General features: G+C 57.5%; 1 protein-coding gene across 1 annotated transcript in view; it reads right to left on the bottom strand.

The window, feature by feature from the left end:
• The window catches only part of NTSR1 (neurotensin receptor 1), a gene marked incomplete at both ends in the record, with an annotated part of 44,974 nt that extends 19,380 nt beyond the window's left edge, over nucleotides 1-25,594 (bottom strand). Inside the window, one exon of the mRNA XM_082671457.1 lies at nucleotides 24,881-25,594. Within this exon, the coding sequence (XP_082527583.1) occupies nucleotides 24,881-25,594 (714 nt within the window). The remainder of the gene's footprint in view (nucleotides 1-24,880) is intronic.
• Between the last annotated feature and the right edge of the window lie 851 nt (nucleotides 25,595-26,445).

Below are 26,445 nucleotides of genomic sequence, written 5' to 3'. Positions count from 1 at the left end.
GCCGCACCGCACACAGGGCAGCTTGGAGTTCTCATGAGAAGCCACGCAGAACCGTTTCCAGGTGGCATCCACCCCACAGCCCATGGCGCCTGCACTCCCCTGGTCCCATCTCTGGTCAGTGGGGGAGACAGAGGTGCAGCCTCCGGACCCCCTGGTCATCCCCAAAACAGGATGCGTCAGCGTCTGCACAAGGTCAAGGATGAGTCATTCATTCACAAGGAGCCGTGAGCAAAGTTGCGCTAAAGAGTGAAGCCTCCCTATAGGGACAGTGGGCAAGCAGCCCCCCTGGAAGACACTACAGGAGCAGCACGGACCCCAGCGCAGCCTGCGTGTGGGGCCATAGCTTCCAGAACCAATAATGGCCTTCTCTGTACCCCACGAAGGATCCAGATGTACCCAGATTGCCCAGTGGGCAGGGGCCACAGGGCGCGCTCCCGGGAAGGCATCCTCTTCTTTTGTCCTGTCACCCACCAAACCTCAGAAATGAACCAGAGTTTTGTCAAGAAACTAAGCCCTGAGGACAGGACGCTGGGAGGGGCGGCGAGTCCCAGGATAAGAGGCAGAGCAAGCGGCTTCGCCACCTGAGTGTCAGTCTCCTCATCTATAAACGGGGACAGTCGGGAGAGCCCCGAGCCCCAAGGGTGGCCACGGGGATCAGAGTTGGCTCTCAAACCATCATTAGTGATGCCGGGAGCAACCACGTCAGGGCTGTCACAGGGCTTGATGGGGACCAAACATTAATCACACCTTCGTCATGGACCCCTCACGTGAGGTCTGCTCACCCAGCTCAGAACCTTCCTTATCACCTGAGACCCAAGTCAACAGCGGCCACCAGAGGGTGGGGGCCCCTCCCTCTCAAAGACCGGACCACCGTGCCGTGCCGTCCGCGAGCTGACCCAGCGCATCACTGGGTAAGAGGCCCCAAGCCACTCAATTGCAGCCACGATTTCTAGACCTTCTCCCAGTCCGGAACATTGGAATGGACACAGACTGACTCCACATGGAGCCCTGAGTATCCCTGACCGAGGGACACCGCCGTCCCTGCGACAGTGCTCACAGCCCGCAGAGAGGAGTGTGGGCGAGCATGTCAGCCCGCAGCTCACGCTGGAACCCACTGCTTCTTTCTCTCCTTATTCTCGCTAATGTTTATGCCCTGGAGCTGAGACTTGGAAGTCTGGTCGCACAAAGGTGTCTCCAGGCGGCCTTGCGAGGATGCAGACAGAGACGTGGATGCAGACACAGAGGCTGCTTCCCTGTTATGACTGGTAATCAAGATTCATTTTCTCTGACAGCTCTTATCCCGAAAAGACAACCACACGCTGTTGATGACATGTAAATTACTTGGGATTTGCAAGTCAATTGCTTTCATGAATATTCATGGCTGCGTGATACCCATGCGTGTGGCTCTCAGGACACAGACTGCCTGGGATCCCAGGCGTGCGTCTCGCAGGGACGTGAAAAGGCTGCCAGAGGCCCCTTTCACCCAGATGTCAGCAGGGTCCGCAGGCCGTGGCTGCCCCACGGTGATCCCCCCCCGCAGGAGGAGAGATGCTCACTGGGGAACGGGGAGGAGTAGGGCTGCTCTCGCCCTGTTGATCGACCTACTTCTCCTAAACCAAAGGTGGCCACGTGGGGCTCTGGTCTAGACCCAGGGCTCCCTGACCTTGGCCGGGTGGTGGGAGTGGGACGAAGCTGCAGGCCCCCCGGGACACGCACACACCTGGCTCCCTGTCCATCACCCGACACGGGGCGGGGAGCTCCGGGGTTCTGTTCCCCGTGGCCACGGGCACCCGAGGAAAGCTGCAGCAGCCAGTCTGTGAGCTGGACAGTTGGAGGGAGCCTGGGGTCCACCCCCGGGGGAGATGCCTGGCCTTCTGTGGCAGCTGCATGGCCCGGCCGGCCCGCGGCTGACCCACCTGGTGATGGGCCCTGTGCCCCCTCCTGCTTGTGGGGTAAAAACACGCATGTGCGCCCAGTGGGTCAAAGGCCCAGGAACTCAGACGTCAAAGATACTCCTCTTGAACCAAAGCAAAGTGGGTTTGGGTTGGGCCCAAGGCAGACTTCCTGTTTCAACTAACTGCTAAAGCCAGTCGTTGAAGGAAGTTTGGAAATGTCCTGCGTGAGGAGCAGAGGGCCAGTGGCCTTTACTTCCAAATCCTGACACAGGGGCTCCCCACCAGGTGCGGCTCTCAGTGACCTACAGATGAAAGCTCACTGCGTCCTCACCGCAGTCCAGATGGGGAAACTGAGACAAAGGGAGGTTCCCGTCACCCCGAGAGCAAGTGCAGGTGGAGACGTGCATCTAGGCCGCCTGCCTGGCTTCCGCTTGCCGCTAGCACCAAAAAAATGAAACACATCAGGTATAAATGTAACCAAGTATGTACAGGATGTATAGATGGAAAATCACGAACTCTAGTGAAAAACTCGAAGAATATCTAGATCAACGGAGAGAGAGTCCATGTTCATGGACAGGAAGACTCAATCCTGTTAGGGCTTCAATTGTCTTCAACTTCATCTATAGATCCAACCCAACCCCAGTCAAAATCTCAACAAGTTATTTTGTGGACATTGATGAATTCATTCTGAACTTCACAAAGGACCCAGGACAGCTAACACAACACTGAAGGAGAAAAACAAAGTCGGAGGACTGACTACCCAGCTTCAGGACTTACTATGACGTCATCAATTCAGCCCGGCGCTGGGGAAAAAGCAGACAAAGAGATCAGCGGAACAGAGAGCCCAGAACTACATCCTCACAAATATAGTCAACGGACTTTCACAAAGGAGCAAATCAATTCAATGGAGAAAGGACAGTCTTTTCAACAAACGGTCCTGGAACAACTGGACAACCATATGTTAAAAAATGGGCCTTAAACCTTAAAAATTAACTCAGAATGGATCATAGACCTAAATGTAAAATGTAAAACAATAAAATTTCTAGATAGTAACACAGGAGAAAAATCTAGGTGAGCTTGAGTTTGGCAACGTGTTTTTGGATGTAAGAACAAAGGCGTGATCCATGAAAGAAAAACACTAAGTTGTATTTATTACAATGAAAACTTCTGCTCTGCAAAGACACCGTTAAGAGAATATGACAAGTTACAGATTGGGAGGAAATATTTTCAAAACACGTATCTGATAAAGATACGTGGAGCAACTAAGCCCGTGTGCTGCAACTCCTGAAGCCCACGCGCCTAGAGCCCGTGCTCTGCAACAAGAGAAGCCACCGCAATGAGAAGCCCGCGCACCGCAATGAAGAGTGGCCCCTGCTCGCCGCCACGAAAGAAAGCCTGCGTGCAGCAACGAAGACCCAACGCAGCCAAAAATAAAAAAAATATTTATTTTTTTTTTAAAAAATATATAAAAATAAATAAATAAATAATTTAAAATACATAAATAAAATGGGCACAAAATTAGAGGATTAAGCACTTAGCAAGGGGCCACCAGCTGCGTCTGTGAACAGGTGACCCTGCCTTAGCGGGCGTGACGCCCCGGGTGAGCCCTCGGGCTCTGGCACGCTTCCCTGTCGTTCAGAAGACCTCTCCTCCCCCACAAACTCCCCCGCCGTCGGTCCCGCTGCCTTGCACCAGGGGCCGGAGGCCCAGGCGGGGTGGGCTCTGTCTCCACCCTACGGACAAGGAAACCGAGGCGTGAGAGTTCAACCGCCTAGCTGAGGCCCAGGGCTGACATCTGAGGCCTCGCGGCTGCTCGCCGGGGCCCGAGGGCTGAGGCTCCTGGAATTTTCACGGCAGCCCGGGACGCAGGTGCCATGCTTGTCCTTGCATCCGTGGGACCAGGGCATGCAGGGCTGGATGCTCGAGGTCCGCGGATGGGCAAGCTGGGGTGCCTGGTCCTCTGGGGCCAACGTGCCTGCGTGGTACCCCCGAGGACATCACCACAGCTGCCCCCACACCCGACTCACTGCTATAGGCACTCCTGCCCCACCCGCGCCGAAGCATGGCCGCCCGTCTCCTGACTCATCACCCTGAACTCCACCCTGGCCGCTGGCATGTGTCACAGACCCGCTGAACTCTGCTGCTCGTGGCTGTGCCTGGGCGGGGACCTTGGACAGAGGTGCAAGCCCCGGGTGGACAGCACGTGTCCTCCGCTGGGCCGGGGCGGTCTTCCGGTGTCCCGCAGGTCCCCTGCGCTGTGACAGGCTGCAGGTGCTGGCCCTGCTACAGGCCTGTGTGACCTGAGTCACTCCTGGCCCAGACATGCCCGATGTGAGGGTGACAGCCCAGCCCCACCTCCGGGCAGGACAACCTCTGGGCAGCTCCCGTTCCGGGGCGCCAGTGGGAGGGGCTGAGGCTGGACTTCTCCAGAGCCCCTCACCTGCCACCCCTGCTGCCCCAGACAGCTGCTCTCCCCACCCTCCCCGGGCCCTCCCGGGGGCTGCAGGCAGAGCAGAGAAGCTGACCTGGGCGAATCCATGGGCTGCAGGCTGGGAAAGGCGGCCGAGTGTGCGTCTAGGCACCGACAACTCTCAGCATCGATTACCTGCCAGCCAGGAGCCCCCAGGCACGGATGGACGAGGGCCAGACAGTAGGACAGTATCTCTCTGACCGTTGTCGGGAGGGGCGGGGTCAGCAGGTGCCTCGGGGGCCCCTCTCCAACTGGCACCGCAGGTTCCCTCAGGATAAAATCCACCCAAGACCCTTCTCTGCTGAGAGGCGTCTCCATCCTGAGCCCAGGGCCCTGCTGAGAGGGGCTGTGGTGCAGCTGCCAGCGCCCGGCCGAGCACCTGCTGGCCCGTCCAGGTGGGCCTGGTGGACACCCCTCTATTTTGAACGAGGAGCAGGTGTTTGTCCCCAGAGAGACTGCCTTGCAATCTGCTCGGCAGAGAAGCCCAGCCTCCCAGTCAGCCTGCCCGCCCTTCACGGATGTTCCTTTTTTGTTTTCTCTTTTTGAGCAAGACGTGCACATAGAAATAAACTTCCACTGTGCACACACTACCTTCTGCAGAGCCCTGGTCCAGCCAGAGGGAAACGGGCCCAGGGACCGGTCGGCAATTAAAACCACAAACGCCTTCAATTCACTGAAATAGAAACAGCTTTGCAGAGGGGATGTTGAGAAACGAGCCCTCTGCAGTCCTTAGAACCAAACATAAAAACTCGCAGGAGCAAAGCTTCGGTCAAATGGAAGCTTTGCTCGCTCTTGCGTTGTTGAGCTGTCCGTCTGCCCCCTCCCACCCGCCCCCCCGAAACCTGGCAGCTTGCCGACCAAGTCAGATGCCGGGGAGTCAGAGCTGCCTCGCTTGCTCTGCCCACGTTCCTCAAGGAGGAAGTGGAGCCCAAGGATGGCTACGGGAGTTGTGGGGTGGAGGGATGGAGGGCTTCCTGGAGGGGGCAACCAGGGGCCCAGCTGAGCAGGTGGGGGGAGGTGAGAACATCAGTGCCAAGGAGCCCAAGCCTCCGTCCTGCCGGCCAAAGCTCAGATGCTCAGGGAACCTGGGGACAGCAAACCACCCCCTTCCCCAGACTTGAAAGCCCCTCGGCCCCTCCTCCAGGAAGCCCTCCTTGCTTTAGGAAGCCTGACACTGCTCGCAGATCAATCTCACTCTTCCTTGTCCTCACAGGGAGCCCTAAGAGGGGTGCAAAGAGCCGACTGGCCCTGTTTTGGCCAGGCCGTGGGCTTTGGGCACTCCTGCGGTCGTGCCGGGCCTGGCACTGTCTGCTGTGACAAGGGGTGAGCAGCGCCAGGAGCTGGCAGCTGGGCTGGCCCTACATCGGTCACAGCACTGGGGGGCCCAGGGCACAGAATACAGATGCTCTGTCCCCTGGTCTGCTTTGCCAGCCCTCGCCCAGGAACCAGACTGGCCAGTCTGAGACAACATCTCCCCTCAGACTCCCGGACAGGACGGGCGGCACTGAGAAGAAACTCGGGGCAGCTTCTTGGGCAGCCCCGCCCCCGCCCTGGGCAGTGCCTCAGGTCCCTGCTGGCCCCAGGAAGCTCCTGCAGACCGAAGTCCGCCCTGGATGTTCGCCTGGGTTCCCGGGGTCCAGGGGCCATCTGCCGCAAAAGCTTTCGGCTAGAGATTACGACTGGCCCAGGGTCCATCTCTTCCGGCTGGAGGTGCTTCCTCCAGCCACCCTGGACACACGTCCTTGTGGAAATCCACGCCCAGCTGTCCCGTCTGTGCTGCCTACTGTAGTCGCTTTGTCGCCAGCCAGGGGCTCAGAGCCACTGCCTAGCGGCCATCCGCAGGGACGCCCAGAGCCACTTGTGCTGAATGCCAGCAGCCTTGTGGAGCGCAGCAGTCGGCTCCACACCTGCCTGGTTGATGGGCCCTGTCACAGGGAAGGAAGCCACGGTCCGAGGTGGTGACGGCTTTGCTTATTTTCAGGGGCAGAGGCTCACGCCTTGCTGCGCTCCAGCACTCGGACCCACCTGTTCACGGTAAACTCCGGGCGGGACCTCCCTGTGATCCCCACTCCCTCCCAGCCCTTGCTGCTCCCTGATACATGGAGATTCAGGGGCTGTGCCCACGGGCTCAGGAGCCGTGCTGGGAGGGCAGACGGCAGAGGCAGCTGCAGAGAGAGGAGCCCGCGGTGACAAGTCTGTGGAGCCATGTGGGCACAGAGGCCCCGTGTCTGACCCTGGGCCGAGGGGGCTGCACGAGCTCCCGTTGGGGGCTCGATGTGACCTGACCTGGCTTCACGAGATAACGCTTCCCGATGCACTGGATGGTGTCTCCGGCAACTCCAGGAGCGCTGTAGCCTTTGGGAGCAGTGAACACAGGTGACACCAAAACCCTCTCCGTCCTACCAGGCACCCCCAACAAGTACCAGCGCCCGAACCTCCAGCCCCGTTAGTGGAGCCGGTTTCCCGACTGGACTTAGAGGGTCGGATGCACACACAGCATCTGGTTTCCAAAGCAACCCCGGAGGTGACGGTGTGACACCCAACACTGGCAGAGATGCACGACGGTCACGAGCATCGTTCAGCATCTGTCACCTCCTTTGGTAGCAAGGGACAAGCAGACATCCCAGCTTGGACTGTGGGCGCCCCCATTATTTGTGGAGATGGAACTACCTGACCCCCAAGTCTGTAAACTGACGAAGCCCCTGACATTTGTGAAGTGTTTCTGTGCTCCAGGGGCCACATTGCATGGGAGAGTGAGAGTCTCCCGGGACCCGCATGCGGGTGGCCAGGGATGCCGGCTCCGTCTCCCGGGGGGTGGGGGGCACAGAGTGCAGAGAAAGGGGTCACAAGGGGCCTGTGCAGCCCCAGCCCCTCTGGGGGGTCCTTCGTCAAGAGCCCTCCCTCCTGGGCTCCACGCTCTGACAGCAGTCGTTTCTCCAGGGCAGGAGAAACAAAAGCAAATTTAATTTATTGGCAATAGAAGTGGGAGTTCCCAGGCAGCTGTGGCCCGAGCTGTCGGCTCCTGGAGACCAGAGCCTCCCTGGAGATCCGTTTCCGTCTGAGTTCTGGCACGTGGGTACTTGGGTTCGACTGTAGTTCCTGCACCGTGACCCCAGCTCACAGTTTCTGGGAGGGTGGGGGGAAGTCGACCCAGGGGTGTCCCATCTCTTTTGCGACTTAGTTAAAAAGGTCAGGGAAGGAGTCCGTTAAAACTCAGCAGGAGGACGGGCTTCCCTGGTGGCGCAGTGGTTGAGAGTCCGCCTGCCGATGCAGGGGACATGGGTTCGTGCCCCGGTCCGGGAAGATCCCACATCCCGCGGAGCGGCTGGGCCCGTGAGCCATGGCCGCTGAGCCTGCGTGTCCGGAGCCTGTGCTCCGCAACGGGAGAGGCCACAACAGTGAGAGGCCCGCATACCGCAAAAAAAAAAAAAAAAAAAAAAAATTAAAAAACTCAGCAGGAGGCCCCCCAGAAAGGGCTGGAATTAGCTCTAAATGCTATAACTGTCAACCAGGTGCTGCCCTTGGGCTGCCGGTGACCCCAGACCACAGGTCACTGTCTGGCAGCTCCCTTCAATCCCTGTCAGGGGCAGGACAGGGAGGGGAGCTTTTGCTCTTTTGAGAACCACCGGGTCCCCAGGGGATGGAGCAGGGATTTGGGGGCTTGAGGCAGAGCCACCAGGAGCCCCCTGTGCCCAGGCCAGGGAGCCCAGTGGGTTGGGAGGGTGCCCACGCGCTGGGCTGGGGGGCGCCGGGGAGCTGCCCGCAGCCTGGCCTCACTGCCCCCGCCCCCTTTTCGGCTCACCCTTGGGCCAGCGCAGCCTCCTGACGGGGTGCCAGTGTCCATGCCTGCACCCAGGCTGCCCCAAACAGCAGAGCCATCTCACCTGCTGGGGCCCAGGTGGAAGCCCAGGCCTGTTCTGCACACACGTCCCCTCGGCCTTCACATGGCCACTCGGAGATGCCCTTGCAGACCCTGACCCAGGCTCAGGGACCCCACAGGGTTGCTAAAGGTTTCAAGCTCGGAGCAGAAAAGATGGACCCTGGAGCCCCAGACCTCACCACACCCTTCCTGCCGTGGCTGGTTCTCCCCATTTGATCCGCTCAGCTGTCAGAGGCACCTGTCCCACCACAGCAGGCTCGCGTGTGCTCATCAAGTCCACCGGAGCTCAAGTTCGGCTCATCACGGTGTCGGACAGGACCTGGCAGGGAGCAGCCAGCACTCCAGTAGGGAACGTGAAGAGCTTGAGCCAAGGGGTACCTGACAGGGTGTGAACAGGTGGGACTCCTGACAGGGTGTGAACAGGTGGGTCTACCTGACAAGGTGTGAACAGGTGGGACTCCTGACAGGGTGTGAACAGGTGGGACTCCTGACAGGGTGTGAACAGGTGGGACTCCTGACAAGGTTGGGCAGGTAGGGCAACTGGCCAGGCCTAGTGCAGGATCCTGAGGCTCCCCAAGGGAAGCCCTTTCCACCCCAGGCCCGAGGGCCAGTGACGGAACCCACGGCCGTGGTGGGAGACGGCGCCCACTGCACAGCAGGGAGGAGATGGGGCAACACAGGCCGCGAGCTCACCTGCCGTCTCCCTCTACTCCTCCTGCACCTCCCACGGGCCTCACCTGGCTGGACTGCTGGGCTCTGCGTGTCCAGGCCCTGGCGGGACAGAGAAGGTGGAGGGATCTGGGAGAGGGGACAGGAGGACGCTGCTGGCATGCTGCCTGAGGCACCTCTTCATCTGGGTGGTAAGATGGGTCCATAGTCCCAGCCTCACAGGGTCACCACGGGGGTCAAATGAGAATATGTAGGAAAGGCGGTTCTCGGCCTGCCTGGCCTGTGCCCCTCTTCCTCCCCCAGACCCCAGCCCTACCAGGGCTGTGTCCGCGCAGGGAGGCCAGAGGGCATCTCCTCTGCTGAAGACACCCAAGGCCCCGTCTTGGCTGTCCTGGGACTGTCCAGGGCTCTCTCAACGGCGGCCTGTGAGGTCTGTGTTCAGCCCTCTCCTGCTCCTGCATTTACCAAGGGGCCCCGTGCTGGCCGGGGGCTGAGATGATGCGGGCAGGCAGCCCACAGGGGCCAGCCCTCTGTCCGCAAGAGCTGTCCTGTCCCGCGTTCTGCCTTTGCCCTTGGAGTGTGGTCTAGTGGAGCTACTGGTGGCCCCCAAAACATACGTCCAGTCCTAACCCCCAGAACAAGTGAACGTGACCTTGTTTGGAAAAAGTGTCTCTGTGGATGCAATTAAAGATCTCAAGATGAGGTCATCCTGGAGTGGGGGGCCCTAAATCCAAGGACAAGTGTCCTTAGGAAGAGCCAGAGAGGAGAGACACAGACACAGGGGAGAAGCCACGTGAAGACTGAGGCAGAGACGGGGGGGACGCGGCCGCAAGCCCAGGGCCGCCTGGGCCTCCAGAAGCTGGAAGAGGCAGGAAGGACCCTCCCCTGGGCCCCCGGAGGGCGCCTGGCCCTGCCCACGCCCTGATTTTGGAATCTGGCCTCCAGATCTGTGCGAGAATAGATTTCTATTGTTCTGAGAGGCCTGGTCTGTTGCTGGTCTTTGCTGCTGTGGCCCCAGGACAGTCAGCCCCCGAGACCAAGGAGTTTCCCACGGTCTCCGTGACGGACAGAAGCACAAAAGGTGTTTGGGGTTAGAGCTTTTTCAAAACATGAAGACCCGCCCCTGGTGGTTTTGACTGGAACCTTTCTGAGCGTCTTCTAGCTGCTCTCCAGATCCGACACTAAAGGAGGTATTTTTAATACATGAGACGGCATCTCTTAAAACAAGCTGTCAGGAAAATGAATTGCAGGAAGTTTAACTGGTGTTCACCCTGTCTTAGTGCCTTGCAATTATCCACCTCGAGAGTCTGCAGGCGTGTTTGACAGGGTGGGGCCTCAGAGGCGCCTTGCTGTTCTAGGAAAGCCCCCCTTGGCTGGGATTCGCTGTCTGTTCGCCGCCAGCTCGCCGTGGCCGGCTGCTGTTTTTTCCCATCTTCTGGGCCTCTGAGCGCGCAAAGAGCCCACTGTCCTCAGGGCCCCCATGAGATCGGCGCCCCCCAAGCCCCGGGCCTGCGTGCGGCCACTGCCCTCACATGTCCCCTCCTCCTCAAACCCCGTGCAGCCCCCAGCAGAGCAGATGTCCCCGGCTGGGGCTCAGGTCCACCTCAGCAGAATGAGCCTTGGCACTGGGCAGAATCTGGTGCCCAGGCGTCGTGCCAGCCTGTGGGGACAGAGGGGCCTTCGGGCCGGCCGCTCTCCCTCCTGCCTCCTGCAAAAGCCACGTGGGCATCGCCGCAGGCATCGGCACAGGACCCGCCACGACTCAGCTGCCTGACCCCTTGCTCGTGGGGCTCTCCGTCCTGCCTCCTGCCCTGGACGCTGGTGCCTGTGCTCCTGACCGGCTGCCCCCGGGAGACGGGCAGACCAGTGGGAGGCCACCGGAGGGTGCTTTGCCACAGCGTGGCCCTGCCTCCCCAGGCCCATCCCTGGGGTGGGGAGAACAAAGGGGTGATGTCACGGGGCTCCCCACACTGAGGACAGTCCAGAGTGGGGTCTCCAGACTACGGGTCCAACAGGGTCCCTGGGACGGAGAGATCCGTGCCCCCACCCGGTGCACCTTCTTCTGAAGGGTCCCCAGGAGGGGCTGGCAGCAATGGGAGCGGCCGGTGAGCCCAGATCAGGAGCGCCCGGGAGACAGGTCAGCACAGATGTAACTGCTTCTCCCCCATGCCCCCTGCACAGTCCTTCTGACCATGCACGTCCCGTCGGGCACAGAGCCCAAAAGGGACCGGTTCACAGATGAGCGAGTCTTTGATTTTGGCTCCGGACCAGCATGTCCTGGATGGCTCTACAGACGGGGCTCCGAAGTGACACGACCCAGATGTACTTTCACTCCCTCCTGACCCTCGGGACCTGGAGGTTTGGGGTCCTGCCAAACAACTGGGAAGTTATGCTCTGGACCACAGTGTCCCACGGCCTGCTGTGAGCAGTCACTACTTAATAGCTCCTCAACAGGGACGGTTCCCAAACAGCCCCAGGATTCTCTGAACTTCAGGAGGTTGGAAGTGGTGTGTTTTTTTAAATAGAGGAATCCTTTTTGGATTACTCACTGAAGAATGCTCTTAACCTTTAAATATGTCCAGAGAGAGTTACTGAAATTTACAATAAATCCACCTTTTAACAGACAAAGAGCTAAAAATGTTTAAGTCCAAATAATGTTGCACTTTCTCCACAAGCCTCAGTACAAGATTTACTCAGATGCAGTGGCTGTCTTCAACGTTATGTTTCCAGGATAACTGTGTTTCTTTTCATGTATTCTTTCGCAACATTATTTTAATAATCCCTTTGAACCAGGTCTTTTATCATAAGCTGCCTCAGATATTTTTGAAAGCAGGCAGTGTTTAAAATCCACAGATGACTTCCACGTGGGGTGCTGCACAAGCTCTCCTGTCATAACCTGTACAGTTGTACGCAATTTATCAGGCGATTGTTTTCAGACACAGGGCAAGCCACAGTGCACGACTGTGGCCCCTGAGAGCAGGGAAATCACAAGGTGGGCCCCACTGTCACCCAGTTCTCTTCCTGGGGACACTTTTCTGGTTGTGGCTTTAGGAGCTGGGGTCTGGGCAGAGCATGGCTACTCCAGCTGAGGAGGTGGAAACCGGAGCTTGGGGCTGCAGGAGGGGCTTCAGTCTGCTGAAGAGGGGGACATGCATGCCCGCGGTAGGGTCCTCGGAAGCCTGTGGGGGGCCTTCCTATGGGTCTGGGCTGGCTGGCGTGTGTGCACAGGCTGAAACCTTGAAGGGCTTATGGGAGGGCGGCTGGCATTCTGGCAGAGCTGGAGGGGAGAGGAGTGCCCTCCCTAACACACCGAGTATCCTGCTGAGATGCCAGCAAGTCCACACCTTAGTAGTAAGGACCACGCCCTGGAGGAAGGCCAAGTCTAGACCCACCCTAACTAAGCCTAAAAGCAAAGGACAATATCGCCAGTGGAGACTGAGCCCAGACTTGAATCCTCCCAGGACAGGAGGGCTGGGCTTTCCACAGAGCTGCACTAGTGAGGCGTAAGCCCAGCCTCCACGAGTTCACGATAATCAGTCTGCAGCTGAACGGCACTAAAACAAGAGCCAACACTCTTCAAGGGAAGAAAGTAGAATCCAGAGTCTTCAACGTGTCATCTACAACGTCCAGCGTAAGCAAAAAATTACTAGGTATGCAAAGAAATCAGACAACGTGACCCACTAATAAGAAAAAAGGAGGTCCATGGAAACAGACCTCCGGGTGAACAGTGAGCGTGAGAAGTGTCAGGTGTGAAGGGGTACGATATGAACGCTCACCAAACTTTGATAACGTAAGGGTGCGTGTTGATAGCCCGAGAGCAGCCATTACAAGAACAGATTCAGAGAGGTAGACCTCGAAAAGTCAGTAGAGGGCTTCCCTGGTGGCGCAGTGGTCGGGAGTCCGCCTGCTGATGCAGGGGACGCGGGTTCGTGCCCCGGTTCGGGAGGATCCTACATGTCGCGAAGCGGCTGGGCCCGTGAACCATGGCCGCTGAGCCTGCGCGTCCGGAGCTTGTGCTCTGCAACAGGAGAGACCACAACAGTGAGAGGCCCACGTACCGCAAAAAGAAAAGTCAGTAGAGGACCTAAACCGGATACTCTGGCTTCCCAGCCTGAGGACTAAGAAAGTGGAGCATGTGGGGAGGAAATCTCAGCAGGTGAGAGCTGGAAAAGGGTCTGTGCATTAACTGACACCAATCGTGGGGTTACCATCGACCCGCACACGCACGGACACACCCAAAGAACCAGAGCAGAGCTTCCGAAACCTGAACTGTGATATAAACCACCTCCAAGATCTAAGACTACACCCCGAATGGTGCACATAGGGGGAAGAGCAGAAGAGCACAGTCAAGAACCTGAAAACAGAACTGACATTGGAATCACCACCAACAGAGAGTGAGACAGAACTTCAGTTCTAACTGGGCTGATGGCTAAAAGAAAAGAATCAACGAAAAACGTCAACCTTCTGCAGAGGATTTTAACATAACCCCAAATACCACAACGGTATTGAAGATGTTTGGGAAGTGATCCAAAATCTCTTGACATTGAAAGAACCGGAGAAATATGGTTAACTCTCAAGGAAAAGACAATTCATACACGCCACCCTCGAGAAGACTCAGATGATGGGATCACCAAAGACTTGACAGAAGCTATCGCAATCATGCTCCCTGAGGTAAAGGCAACCCTCCTGAAATGACTGAAAAGATAAAAGTTCTTAAAAGAGAAACAGAAGCCATGTTAAAAGGACCGATGGAAACTTTAGAACTAAATAATACAACATTATCAACCACATTGACCCTTACGGAATAATACACCCGACAACAGCAGAATACATGTTCTGCGCGTGTGCCTGTATCACCCGCCAACACAGACCATTATCTGGGACCAGAGTACACACATTAACACCGTTAAAGAACTGATATCGTGCAAGTATGTTCTCTGAACATATGGAATTAAATGAGAAATCAATAACAACATGTTAGCTGGAAAATCCCCAAACATTTGGAAGTTAAACAACACACTTCTAAAAAGGAAGCTCTTTCTAAAGAGAAAGAAGAAAATATTTTGAGCTGAATTAGAATACAGCATTTCAAGCGTTTTGAGATGCTACTAGAGCAGTAGTTAGGAGAAAGCTTTTAGCATCACATGTTTATATTATAAAAGAATTGAAAGAAATCCCAGGTCTTGAATTAATTGTCTAAGCTTCCACCTTAAGAAATCTAGGAAAATAAGAACAAATTAAACCCAAAGCAAGCGGAGAAATGAAATGCAGACAGGAGCAGAAAGACAATTAAAAAAACCAATGCAATCAATAGTTGTTCTTTACAAAGAACAATAATATGGATAAACTCCCAGCCATACTCTGACCAAGGACAAAAGAGAGAAGACACAGGTCACCAACACTAGGAATGAAAAAGGAGATATCATCACAGACCCCACAGACATCATAAGGATGATAAGTGAATACTACAAACAACCCTATGCCAACTTAGTTAAAATGGACCAATTCCTTGAAAGATACAAGTTGCCAAAACTTACTCAGGAATAAATACATAACCTGAATATCCCTATTAAAGGAACTGAATTAGAAACGTTCCCATAAAACTTCAGGCCCAGATGGTTTCACTGGAGTAGTCTACCAAACCTTTAAGGAAGAAATAATACCAATTCCACTCACTCTCTTTCAGAAAACAGAAGAGGTGCCAATACTTTCCAACTCATTTCATGAGGCCAGAATTATCTTGATACCAAAACCAGATAAAGACATTACAAGAAAAGAAAATTATAGACCAATATCTCTCATGAACATAGACCCAAAATTCTCAATAAAATATTAGCAAGTCAAATCCTGCAACATATAAAAAGGATAATACACGACCAAGGAGAGTTTGTCCTAGGACTGTGAGACTGGTTCAACATTAAATTAATCAATGTTTTCCACTGAAATGACGTACCTAGTATACTCAAATTCACCGAGACGGAAAGGAAAGTGGTAGTTTCCAGGGGCTGGAGGATGGGTGGATGGGGAGCAGTTGTTTAAAAGTTTCTGTTTGGGAAGATGAAGAAAATTCTGGAGATGGATAACGGTGATGATTGCACAACAGTGTGAATGAACTTAGTGTCACTGAACTGTGCGTCTGAAAACGGTAAAATGGTAAATTTTATGTTATGTATATTTTACCACAATAAAAAATTAATATCATTCACCATATTAGCTGACTAATGAAGAAAAGCCATACGATCATACCAACAGATGCAGAAAAAGCATTGGACAAAATTCAGCGTCCATTCATGATAAAAACTCTTAGCAAACAAGGCATAGAACGGAACTTTCTTCACCTGATAAAAAACATCTACTAAGGGCTTCCCTGGTGGCACAGTGGTTGAGAGTCCGCCTGCTGATGCAGGGGACACGGGTTCGTGCCCCGGTCCGGGAAGACCCCACATGCCGCGTTGTGGCTGGACCCGTGAGCCGTGGCCACTGAGCCTGCGCGTCCGGAGCCTGTGCTCCACAACGGGAGAGGCCCGCGTACCGCAAAATAAAACACAAAAAAACAAACAAACAAACAAACAGAAACATCTACTAAAAACTTAAACTAAAACCCTCATACTTAATTGTAAACACTGAAGACTTTCTCTCTAAGCTCAGTAACAAGGCGAGGAAGTCCTTTCTTCCACCCCTATTAAATATCATACTAGAAGTTGTAGCTAGGCCAGTAAGGCAAGAAAAGGAAATTAAAGAATTGGAAGGGATGAAATCACACTTTCTCTATTCACAGACAACATCACTGTCTACATAGAAAATCCCAGGGAACCTACAAACGAATTTCTAGAATTAATAAGTTATTATTAATTATTAATTATTATTATTATTATCACGGTTACAAGATACAACGTCAGTAACTAAAAATCAATCACATTTATATATACCAGCCATGAAATTGGAAATAGAAAAAAATTTTAAGTACATATATAATAATTCCCCAAACATGAATATTTAGATATAAATGTAACAAAATATGTGTAGGATCTCTGTGCTGAAAATTACTACTGTTGAAAAAATCAAAGAAGACCTAAATAAATGGAGAGAGGTAGTGTGATCACGCGTTGGAAGAGGCTCAATGTTAGGATGCCACGTCTCCCCACATGACCTGTAGATTAACACAATCCCAATCAAAATCCCTGCAGGCTTCTCTGTAGATACTGAAAATCTGATTCTAAAATTTATGTAGAGAGCCAAGGAACAAGAGTAGCCAAAACAATTTTGGAAAAGAGCAAAGTTGGAGGACTCGCGCCACCTGAAAGACTTCCTATAAAGCTACAGTGGTCAAGACTGTGGGGCTGGGGACAGTACAGACACATAGATGAAAGGAACAGATGACAGTCTGGATAGAACCCCACACAGGAGGTCAGGTGATTTTTTAATTAAGGTGCAAAAAAACTCCAAAGGAGAAAAGATCATCTTTTCGCAAGCGGTATTGGTCATGGACATGTGTGTGCAAATAAGGTACCTACATCTCACATCCTACAGAAAAATTAACTCCGATTGGATCATAAACTTAAGTATAAACATAGAACTATAAAGATTCCAGAAGAGAAGAGGGAAAAAGACTTAGTGACCTTGGATTAGGTACAATACCAAAAGCACGATCCATTAAATGTTTTGGGAAGTTGGGTTTTGCCAACATTCTTACTTTTTGCTCTGTGACATGCAACGTTAGCAAATACAAAGATAAGCCACAGAAGGGGAGAAAATATTTGCAAATCACACATCTGGCAAAGGACTTAGATGCAGAATATACTTTAAAAACTCTCAGAAGTCAACAATAAGAAAACAACCCGATTTTAAAGACAGGCAAACTACGGGAACAGACACTTTGCCAAAGAAGATACACAGATTCCAAGGAAGCACCTGAAAAGATGCTTAACGTCATGAGTCATTAAGGAAACGCAAATTAAAACCTCAACAAGATACCACCACACTCCTACTGGAATGGATAAATGAAAACAAAACAACCAAACCAGACACTGACGATGCCAGGTGCTGGCCGGGATGCAGAGAACTGTCTTTCCACGTTGCTGGGGGACATTCGAAATGGCAAATCCACTTTTGGAAGGTCTGGCAAATTCCTATAAAGTTAGATACACTGTTTGTATGAGCCAGAAATCTGCCTCCTAAGTGTTAACTCGAGAGAAAGGAAAGCATGTGTTCACACACTGTCCTGTACGTGAATATGTGCAGCGGCTTCACTCGTAACTGCTCAAAACTGGAAACGACCCAAATGCCTTTCGACCAGCGAATGGGTGGACAAACGGTGGAACATCTGTACGATGGAATCGTACTCCACGCTACTGACACAGGGGACAACATGGATGAATCTTAGGGCATTACGTAATCAGAGGAAGCCAGGCTCAGAGGTTCCACGTACCTGGCGCCGGAGTCAGGCCCAAGGCCGTCGGAGGGGTGGGGCGGGGTGGGTGAGGGGATGGGGGTGTGCAGAGACTCCACGGGCGACAGGACCGGGCTCTATCTTTGGTGGTGGTGGTTACAGGGCTCTATGTATTTGTCAAAACGCATAGATGTAAACAAAAGGAAAATGATGGTTCCTGGATGTAAACTTAAACCTAAGAAAACAGAAAAGCCTGGATCTGGTATCTTATCATTTTTCCACCTTCCCCGTAACCAGCCGGCTCTCGGTGATCACGCGCTCAGAACGCCGCAGCAGCTTCCTAACCGTCCTCCCTGACCCCCGCTGAGTTCTCAACAAGGCAGACAGAATGGTCCCCTGAAATGTATGTCACATGGCTCCTTGCTCAGAGTCTCCCGTGGGGCCCATTCTTCCCGGATAAGGGACACTGCGTGCCCTACGTGATCACCTGTCACGTCTGGTCCTGCCCTGGGCTCGCCTGCTTGGCCACGTCGCCGCGGCAGGTGCCGGCGGCCACAGTCCTGTACCTGTTGCTCCCTCTCCTGGAACCTTCCTCCCCAGATGCTGTCACACCTGCCCTTACCTGCCGCTGTGAGGCCTCTCCTGTTCACCTTTTCTCTGCTGCCCTCCTTACTATCTACCATTTGTACGTTGTACTTATTTATTTTGCTAATTGTCTGTCTTCTCCGCCGGGATGTGTACTTCACGGGGCGGAAACCTTTGCCAGTTTTGTTCCCTGCGGGACCCGTGGGGCCTCACACACGATGCTCATTGAGTGGGGGTGGAAGGGGGTGAGGGAGGCGGCTGTCACCACAAGTGACAGAAGGGGATTCTTCATGCGCACGGTGCTGCAGAGACCTGGCTCAGGCCCTCGGGCAGCGAACGCTTCTCAGAGGAGCTGGACGGACGCTGAGGGCGGCCCCTGAGCCTACAGGCATGGGAACAATGCCAGACCCAGGGGTTTCCTGTAGGACCTGACGCGTGCATGCAGACCCCCAGAGCGGGACTGAGCGTGGACCACAGGATCAGCTCCCAGCTCCGGCACGCAGAGCTTTCTAGGGAGGAGACGGGCTCTCGTTACCCTAAAACGGCGAATCAGAGGGCCCGTCTCTCCTGATGCCGCGTTTTGTTGTGTGTGGGCCCCTGAGCCCTTCCTCGGCTCCTGGACCAGCCGGCAGGTGAGGAAGCTGAGGCACAGACGGTCACATCGCTCGCCCAGGCCCTGCAGCTGCCCGCGGAGAAGCTGGGGTCTGACCTCGGGTCCTGGGCTGCCACAGGCGAGAAGCCCCAAAGGGCCCCTTTCCGGGCTCCTGGGTGCACTGGCCTGGCCACCCTCCCCCTCCCGCACCAGCCCCGGGGCATGAAGCTGCCCCCACAGGCGCACGTGTGTGAAGTCCCCAAAGGGGGCAGGGATCGCAGCAGGTGGGTGGCTCCACCTGGGCGCCTTGCGGGAGCAGCAGCCCGGGGCCGGTGCTGGGCCTGACTGGGATGCCCCCCACCCCGGGCCTCAGTTTCCCCTTCCTCTCGGGGCCGGGCTTTCACCAGGGACGGCAGGGGCCAGGTCTGATGCCAGGGCGTTGCCAGGTCGGAGCGGGGGTCTTGGGGACCAGGCAGCCGCCACAGCTGGGTACCACCGCTCCCCCCACCCCCAGGTGCCGAGCACCTGCCCGGTTCCTGGCGGTGATGCAGCGGGCGCAGGGCAAGCGGCTGCCTGGGGCCTTCCAGCTCCCCAGGAACGTTCCTAGGACCCTTGGGTTCTTTCCTGCCCAAAGGCACTCCATCCCCGAGGGAGGACCCGGCACCCAAACAGCCTTCACAGGACGAGGCCTTGGACCCTGAGCTTTCATCTCTGACTGACTCATGGAGACACGGTGTACGTTCACCGAAATCACTCCTTTATCTAAGTTCCATGAGTTTTGATACATGCGCCCGCAGCACGGGCAAGACGCAGAACATTCACCACCCACTGCCGACACACCCCCCCGCCTGTGCCCAGGTCACGTGATCAGAGTCGTACAGTCGGGGGCCTGTTGAGGCTGGCTTCCGTCCCCCGGCACAGGGCATGCACTCCTGACCACTGCATCTTAGAGACCAAAGAAAGGCTTAAAATCCCGTCCGAGGAAGGCCTGGTGCAGCCACACCCTAGACGGACAGTCAGGGCGGGAGGGGCGGGGCAGCTGGGGTCCAGTGGGGACACAGTCTTCCTGGGGAACAATGGGAGAGCTCTGGAGATGGGTGGTAAAGCTTTACGTTATGTATCTTTCACTCTAACAGAAAAAAGGAACAAAAGGCTTGTGATTCCTCTCCCCTCGAAACAGACGCTCGATAACCAGACGGGAAGTTTGCTGCTCCTCTGCTGGAGGGAACGGAGGCCTCCAGCACCACCTGGCCCGGCCTCACTGTCCTGCTGCTGCCCGTGGGAGAGCACCCTGTGCCGGCACCAAAGCTCATGGCCAGAGCCCCGGTCCTCCTGCAGCTGAGACTCCAGACGCGGGAGACGGGCTGCCGGCCCTAAGCTTGAGGGCGTCCCCTGGGGCGGCCGCTCATGGGGGTCCCTGCCCTCCTCACTGCCGCGGAGCCTCAGGACAGACCCTGTCCTCGTGCAGAAGCGCAGCAGGAGTTTGCCAGATCGAGGAGTCCCGTCGCACGTCAGTACAACACACGCGCGAACCGTGGACCTCATCCAGCCACTGTCTCAGCAACAGCCTTTCTGGACCAGGGTCTGATGGGAAACCAGGCCTTGTGCTCAGGGGCTGTGTCTTTAATCCCCTTTAATACAGAACAGCCCCTCGGCCGGTCTTGGACTTTCACGATCTGGGCACCTTGTGAGCACAGGGCAGCTGCCTTTAGAACATCCCTCAATTTCGGGGACAGAGGGATACGTGGAGGGTCCGCTTTCTGGGCAGGGGTGCCGTGTCCTCAGTACAGCAGGAGGCCCACGATGGCCCCAGTCCTGGGGGCGCTCACTCTGGCGTCTGCCCGCTTCCCCAATATAACGTTCCTCTCGGGGGCCTGTGACTCGCCAAACTTCAGCCATGAGTAGCAGCGTCACTGAGGCCGAGTCGGCTGCAGGGGAAGCAGCGGTGGCTCCACGAATGGGGCGCCAACAGGTGGATGGATGGGGGAGGAGGGCGCCGGGCGCAGCTGGTGGCACAGGACAGAAACAGAGAAAATGATCGATGCCCTGATTTTACTGGAACCAATTTTCTTCCACTTTGTGGAGACGGGTCTCGGCTGCCTCTGCCTCCGCGGAATCACGTCAGACTTTAATGGCCTTGGCGCTCAGGACACCGCCGGGTCCACGTGCCCACAGACACGAGCCCCCCCCCGGCATGAGCCCCGCCCAGGGCCAGCCCCCCTCCTGCAGCCGGGCCTGAGCCCACGAGGAGCACTGCTGCCGGCGGCACTGAACGCGGAGGCAGGTGATGAGGCCGCGCTCCCGGGGTGGCCCCCCCCGCGCAGCTGCTGCCGGGGCCACGGGGCCTGGAAGACGGCGGCCACGAAGTGGCGACCGAGAGCTCAGCTGCGCCGACGCGTCTGCCTTAGGGCGGCCTTGCTGGGTGGGGGTGCAGATGCCCTGTGGTCACTAATTCACCCTTCCCGGGCGCGGCCACATGCAAAGGGGCTGCTGTGACCTGGGAGCCTCCTAGAGGTCCTCTGTTGGCCCGCCCTGGCAGAGCACTGAGCTCCCGGGAGGGGGACACCTACCCCCCGGCTGAGCCTCAGGAGGACTGGGTTTACGCACGCTGCCCCAAGGACACTTGCCGGTGACTGCACGAGGCCACCGCTGGGCACTCATCACCGCTGGGCACTAACCACCATGGGGCTCTAACCACCGCTGGGCACTCATCACCGCTGGGCACTCACCACCGCTGGGCACTAACCACCACTGGCCACTCATCACCGCTGGGCACTCATCACCGCTGGGCACTAACCACCGCTGAGCACTCACCACTACGGGGCTCTAAGCTCCACTGGGCACTCATCACCGCTGGGCACTAACCACCACTGGGCTCTAAGCTCCACTGGGCAGCATTAAGCATAAATCCTGGACCAGGGCGCTGGGCGCTCTGCCTGCAGGTGCCCATCAGCATCGAGGGCTGGAGGTGACCCTATTCCTGGGGCGTCTCTGGCTGTGGCCCAAGGTCTGGACTCTGAACTCACGTGCCCATGCACTGCAGGTGTGGCCCCCCAGATCCTGCCCCGCCCAGAGGCACAGATGACTCTGTACTCTGGAGGGAAAGGATCCCCTTCTAGTAACTGAGCTCTGGAGACAGCCAGTGACGGGGACAGGAGGGCGCGAGCGACCACAGTCAGGCACACGCTCAGCCCCCAGGCCTCTGCCACTAAGGCCTCCTCGGGTCGCTGCCCTCCCGGCCAGCTGCCCGGTCAGTGCCCAGTACACTCTCACAGGATGGATGGGCATGGGCCCCGCCGGACCCGCAGCTGCGACACAGAGCCTGTGATGGCAGGACCTCATCACGCTGAGGTCAGAGCACGAGGCCAGGCCTGAAACGCAGTGGACCAGACACGACCAGGGTCAGCCCACCTTTGTGGGGACCACTGCCTGCCCTGGGAGATGCCTGAGTGAGCAGGGACAGCGCTGCCCAACAGGGAGACCCCACAGTCCCTGGCACGTGCTGTCTTCCACTCCAGAAGTCGGCCCTGGGCCCAGCAGTCTGTTTAGGAGGATTGAATCCAGTTCCCTCTGGGGTCCAGGGAGGGGCCGGACCGTCCTCGGGCAACGTGGCAGGCCCTGAGGCCTCCTCCTCCCAGACTCCCCCATTGACCTGAGGCCCAGGGTCCGGGGCCTTCGCTGGCCTGCAAGGCCCTGTCCTCACCGTAAGCTCCTCTTGCCCCCTGTCCACCCCCAGCCCCCGGCTACACGCCCAGAAAATGCCCAGCTGTGGCCAGCAATGACAATTCCAAGCGGCTCAGAAATCTAATCACTGAACCACCTCGTTTCTAAACAGGACTTCTGTTTGCAAGTGTCCAGGACGGAATCTCACAGGTGTGGAGGGCTGACGGGCCTTGTGGGATACAGTTGGGCTGGGAGGGGCCCCCGTTTTGGAAAGTAGGGTCATTTGATTGGCCAACATTGCCACACGTCCAAACGTGGTCCATGAGAGGCAGACGCACGGAGGCAGGCACCCAGCCCCTCTTTGGACAGATGTCACGGTTTAAAAACTGTGGACGTTGGCCCAGATCTGCCAGGTGGCCCAGAAGCCCGTGTGGGGAACGTAAAATCCCTCGGGGAAACCTCTCCTGGGATGGCGGATGGCGGTGCAGAAGAGACGCAGCGGGGAGCAACGCCAGGGCTGAGCTCCCCCGTGAGGAACGTCCTTTCAGGCACAGGAAGCAGCCCGCATGCAGGAGCCCAGGGAGCCTCGCGGGAGCCGTCAGCATCAGAGGGAAGGGCACCTTCCACAACCGGCCCGTCAGTCTCTCCCAAGCACATGGCCAAGGCCTTTAAAAAAAAATGGAAACTCTGATCTCTGAGGGCGCTAGGAAGCCAGCAAGTATTGAGTAAACTCTCGGCAGTGCTACAGCTGCGGGCACAAGAGCGGTCCTTCCGCAGCGCGTGCTCAACAGACACCTGTTTAGTGGACGCATGAGCAGGACACGCCCCGGCCCACATCAGCATCACAGCCTCTGACCAAAAGGATTCCTGGGAGTGGCCCTTTGGGAGGCGAGGCCATGTCCCTGAGGTGTCTGGTTCCATGACCAAGAGAGAGTGAGGATGCTTTAGGGGGAGGCCGTGCTCCCTCTGCTGTTGTTGTTTTTTCTGGATGATCCGAATGCCGGCTGCTCCTGGCTGAGCCACAGGGGCCAGAGCGGGCAGGGGTCTGAGGGGAGCATCCCCTTGGAGGGCAGTGGGCACTGCTGACCCCGAGCTGCTGACCTGAGCCGGACACGTCCAACCTTCATAGGCAGGTGTCATGGCTGCTGTCCCCCAACCCCCCAACCCTGGGCACAGCCCATCCAGACCTCAGAGGAAGCCGGGAGGTCATTCCCACTGTTCACTGCATCCGCCCTGCTTGCCACTGTTTCTGGCACAGGAGAGGCATCAGTAGAGAGGCGGCCGCCTCTGACTCATCTCCCCGCCACACGTGGCTGCCGGGGCCACTCCATGCAGGGACACCCGGAGCCACACGTTTTCAGCACAGGCGACGGGGGATCTGAAGCTTAATTCTGCCCACCGGGTCCATCTTGGTGGTGGCTTGTGGAGGGTCAGCCGCAGCCCAGGGATGGACATGCAGACGGCATCTCTTGCCCCCCAGCACGCCAGCTCTCCTACCCTGGCACACCCGTCGTACTCAGAGGCAACAACATCAATTCTGCTGGGAAGCTGCGGATGGCTCAGGCATGAAACAACAGCCAGATGGGACAGCCCAGAGCGCCCACCCCACCCCCACTCAGCCCAGCTCCTCCTTTTCCATCCCACCCTGAGATGGAGGACGCCCCCCCACCCGCCTTCATGGCTACCCACATTCTCAGGCCACGATGCCGTTGAAAGTGGTGTCTCTGCCAGGACCTGCTCCCATGGACGCCCTCCTCCTTCCATTTCGGGGCCCTGCCTGGAATGTCCCTGCCTGAGAAGCCTCTCCCAGGGTCGGAATACCCCTTCCTGGCCAGGCCGCCTCGTCCAAGCCAATTCCCCGGGGAGGGCTGCCCCCTGGGTTCCCGCGCACTTCGCCCAGACCCTCAGAGGACCACGGGTCACCCGGCTCCAGTGTTATCCACCTTACATGGGCCCCCCGCCTGCCACCACGCCTAGTACCTTAGGATTTTCCAATAGAAACAGCGTCGACACCACCACCAGCAGCAAGAGTGCTTCCGAGAGCTTCTACACGCCAGGAGCCAAACAAGCACTTCCCACACCTTCTCCCTTGAATTTCCACCTTCAGAGGTGGGGGGCTGTGATTGCCCCATTTAACAGATGGGAAAACTGAGGCTAAATTAAGGAACTGGCCCAAGACAGCATCAGGCCAGGAGGCACAGGGGGAGCAGTGCTGGCGGGGGCGGTTCTGCTACAGAGGAGACGGACCACAGGGCCTTTTGAGAAGCTGATGGAAGGGACTCTCTCCTGAAAGAGGCCGGCACCAGCACACACAAGGTTACCCTACATCTAGGGGAACATGGAGACAGCTGAGGCCCATCCACGGACGCCCCTCCCCTGGAGAGGTCACTGATCTAGGGCTCCAGCCCCCTTTGATGGAAGGAGGGGATGAGATAAGGGGGGCTGAGACCTGGCAGCCCTGGAGCGAAAGGGGGGAAGAAGTGGGGGTGAGGCCGCTCTCAAGCCCCACCCCTCCTGCCGCACCCCCCACCCCTCCCCAGCTTCCCAGGAGTAAACTTCCTCTGGGACACTTCTCCGACTTCCTGTACCCAGAGGGTACACAGACCAGAAAGTACTGTTGGGGTGAGGGAAGGAGACGCGCTGAGGCTTCCCTGAGGGTGTGCCTCGGACCCTTGCCCCCAGGGGAGACCCTGGCCTGGTGCCCCCCGACTCCTGCTCCCCTGAAGAGGCCACTCACCTGGATGACGACCTTGACCTTGGCGGTGCCCACGATGGGCGTGCACACCAGGCCACCGGGGTGCTGGCCGTCGGCGCTGCGGTTCTGCTGGCCCATGGTGAAGAGCATGGGCACGGCCAGCAGGCCGGAGGCCAGCCAGATAGCACTGATGAACTTCTTGGTGCGGCTGCGGGACATGAGGGTCTTGGCCTTGAAGGGGTGGCAGATGGCCAGGTAGCGTTCCACACTCAGGCTGGCCACGTTGAGGGCTGTGGCATAGGTGCAGGCGTCGCGCAGGAAGTAGTAGCCGCGGCACACGGCATCGCCGAAGGCCCAGGGGTGGTGCACCCAGATGAAGTTGTACAGCTCCACGGGCATGGCCAGCAGGAGGATGAGCAGGTCAGACAGCGCCAGGCTGCCCAGGTGGTAGTGCACCGTGCTCTGCAGGTTCTGCAGGGACTTCTTGCGCGCCAGCGTGAACGCCGTCACAGAGTTGCCCACCGTGCCCACCACAAAGAGCGCCAGGTACACGATGGTCACCAGCACCTTGGAGTAAATGTCCGTGTTCACGTCCAGGTCGCTGCTGGGCGCCGCTGGGACGGGCTCTGACAGGTTGCCGGAGCTGTTGCCGAAGCCCGGGGCCAGGAGCACCGCCTCCAGCCCCGATGGCGGTAGCAAGAAGGGGTCGCCAGCCTGGGAGACCCGTGGGCCGGGCGCCGAGCTGTTGAGGTGCATGTCCCGCGCGCCGGGCGGGGTGGGCGCGTCTCAGGCAGGGACAGAGCAGAGGGAGCCCGAGGGGTGGGCGTGAAAGGCAGAGGGGGCGCCCCGTCCAGCCGGGAAGCGCCGCCCCCGGTCCGTGCCAGCCTAGAGCGCTCGGGGCTTGCACTCACCGGGGTCTGCGCGCTTTCCCGGCTTCCTCCGAATACCAGACTCCACGGTTCCTCGGGCCCCGGGGCGGCAGCGGCAGCGCCGGCTTCAGCTGAGAGCGCCTGGCTGGCTGGGGCTCGGGCTGCGCGGGGCGAGCCTGTGGTGCCGAGCGGAGCGCACGCCTGGCTGTCCGGAGCGCTCTCTCCTCGCTCGCGCTCTCCGCGCACCCCGCTCCGCGTACCTCCAGCCGCGCCAGCACCCTCCCGGGCTCCGCGCCTCCCCTGAGCCGGCGGCGACTGGCGCGCCCAGCCGTGGGGGGCGCTGGAGGGGAGAGGAGGCGGCTCCAGCCACTGTCTCCGCCCCGCAAGGGGGCAGGGCTGGCTGGTTGCCCCCGCGCCCTCGCAGGGCCCATCCGGGCTGGGGGGAGCGCCCCAGGGACCTGGGATTCCCGCGGGGTGCGCAGGGAGTGTCGGCTCTTTCCAGGCACCCTCCTCAGGCAGCTCGGCCTCCGGGCCCAGGTCTTCCCAGCTTCTTATGCCCCGCCTCCCCAAGGGAACTGCCCCCGGGTCGCCTGCAGCTCGCTAGGTGGGGGAGAGGAGGTGAGGGGGTGGGGGTTCCAAGGAGGAGGCTTCCTGCTGGGATGGCTGGGCCGCCGCTCCTTCCTGGGGTGTCCAGGGGGCGCCAGAAGCTGGGTGCCCAGGGGAGCTCTGGCACAGTTA

The sequence above is a fragment of the Grampus griseus genome, assembly GCF_964374135.1.
Source record: "Grampus griseus genome assembly, chromosome: 14".
NCBI classification, from domain to species: domain Eukaryota; kingdom Metazoa; phylum Chordata; class Mammalia; order Artiodactyla; family Delphinidae; genus Grampus; species Grampus griseus.
This window is presented reverse-complemented; position numbering and strand designations above follow the sequence as displayed.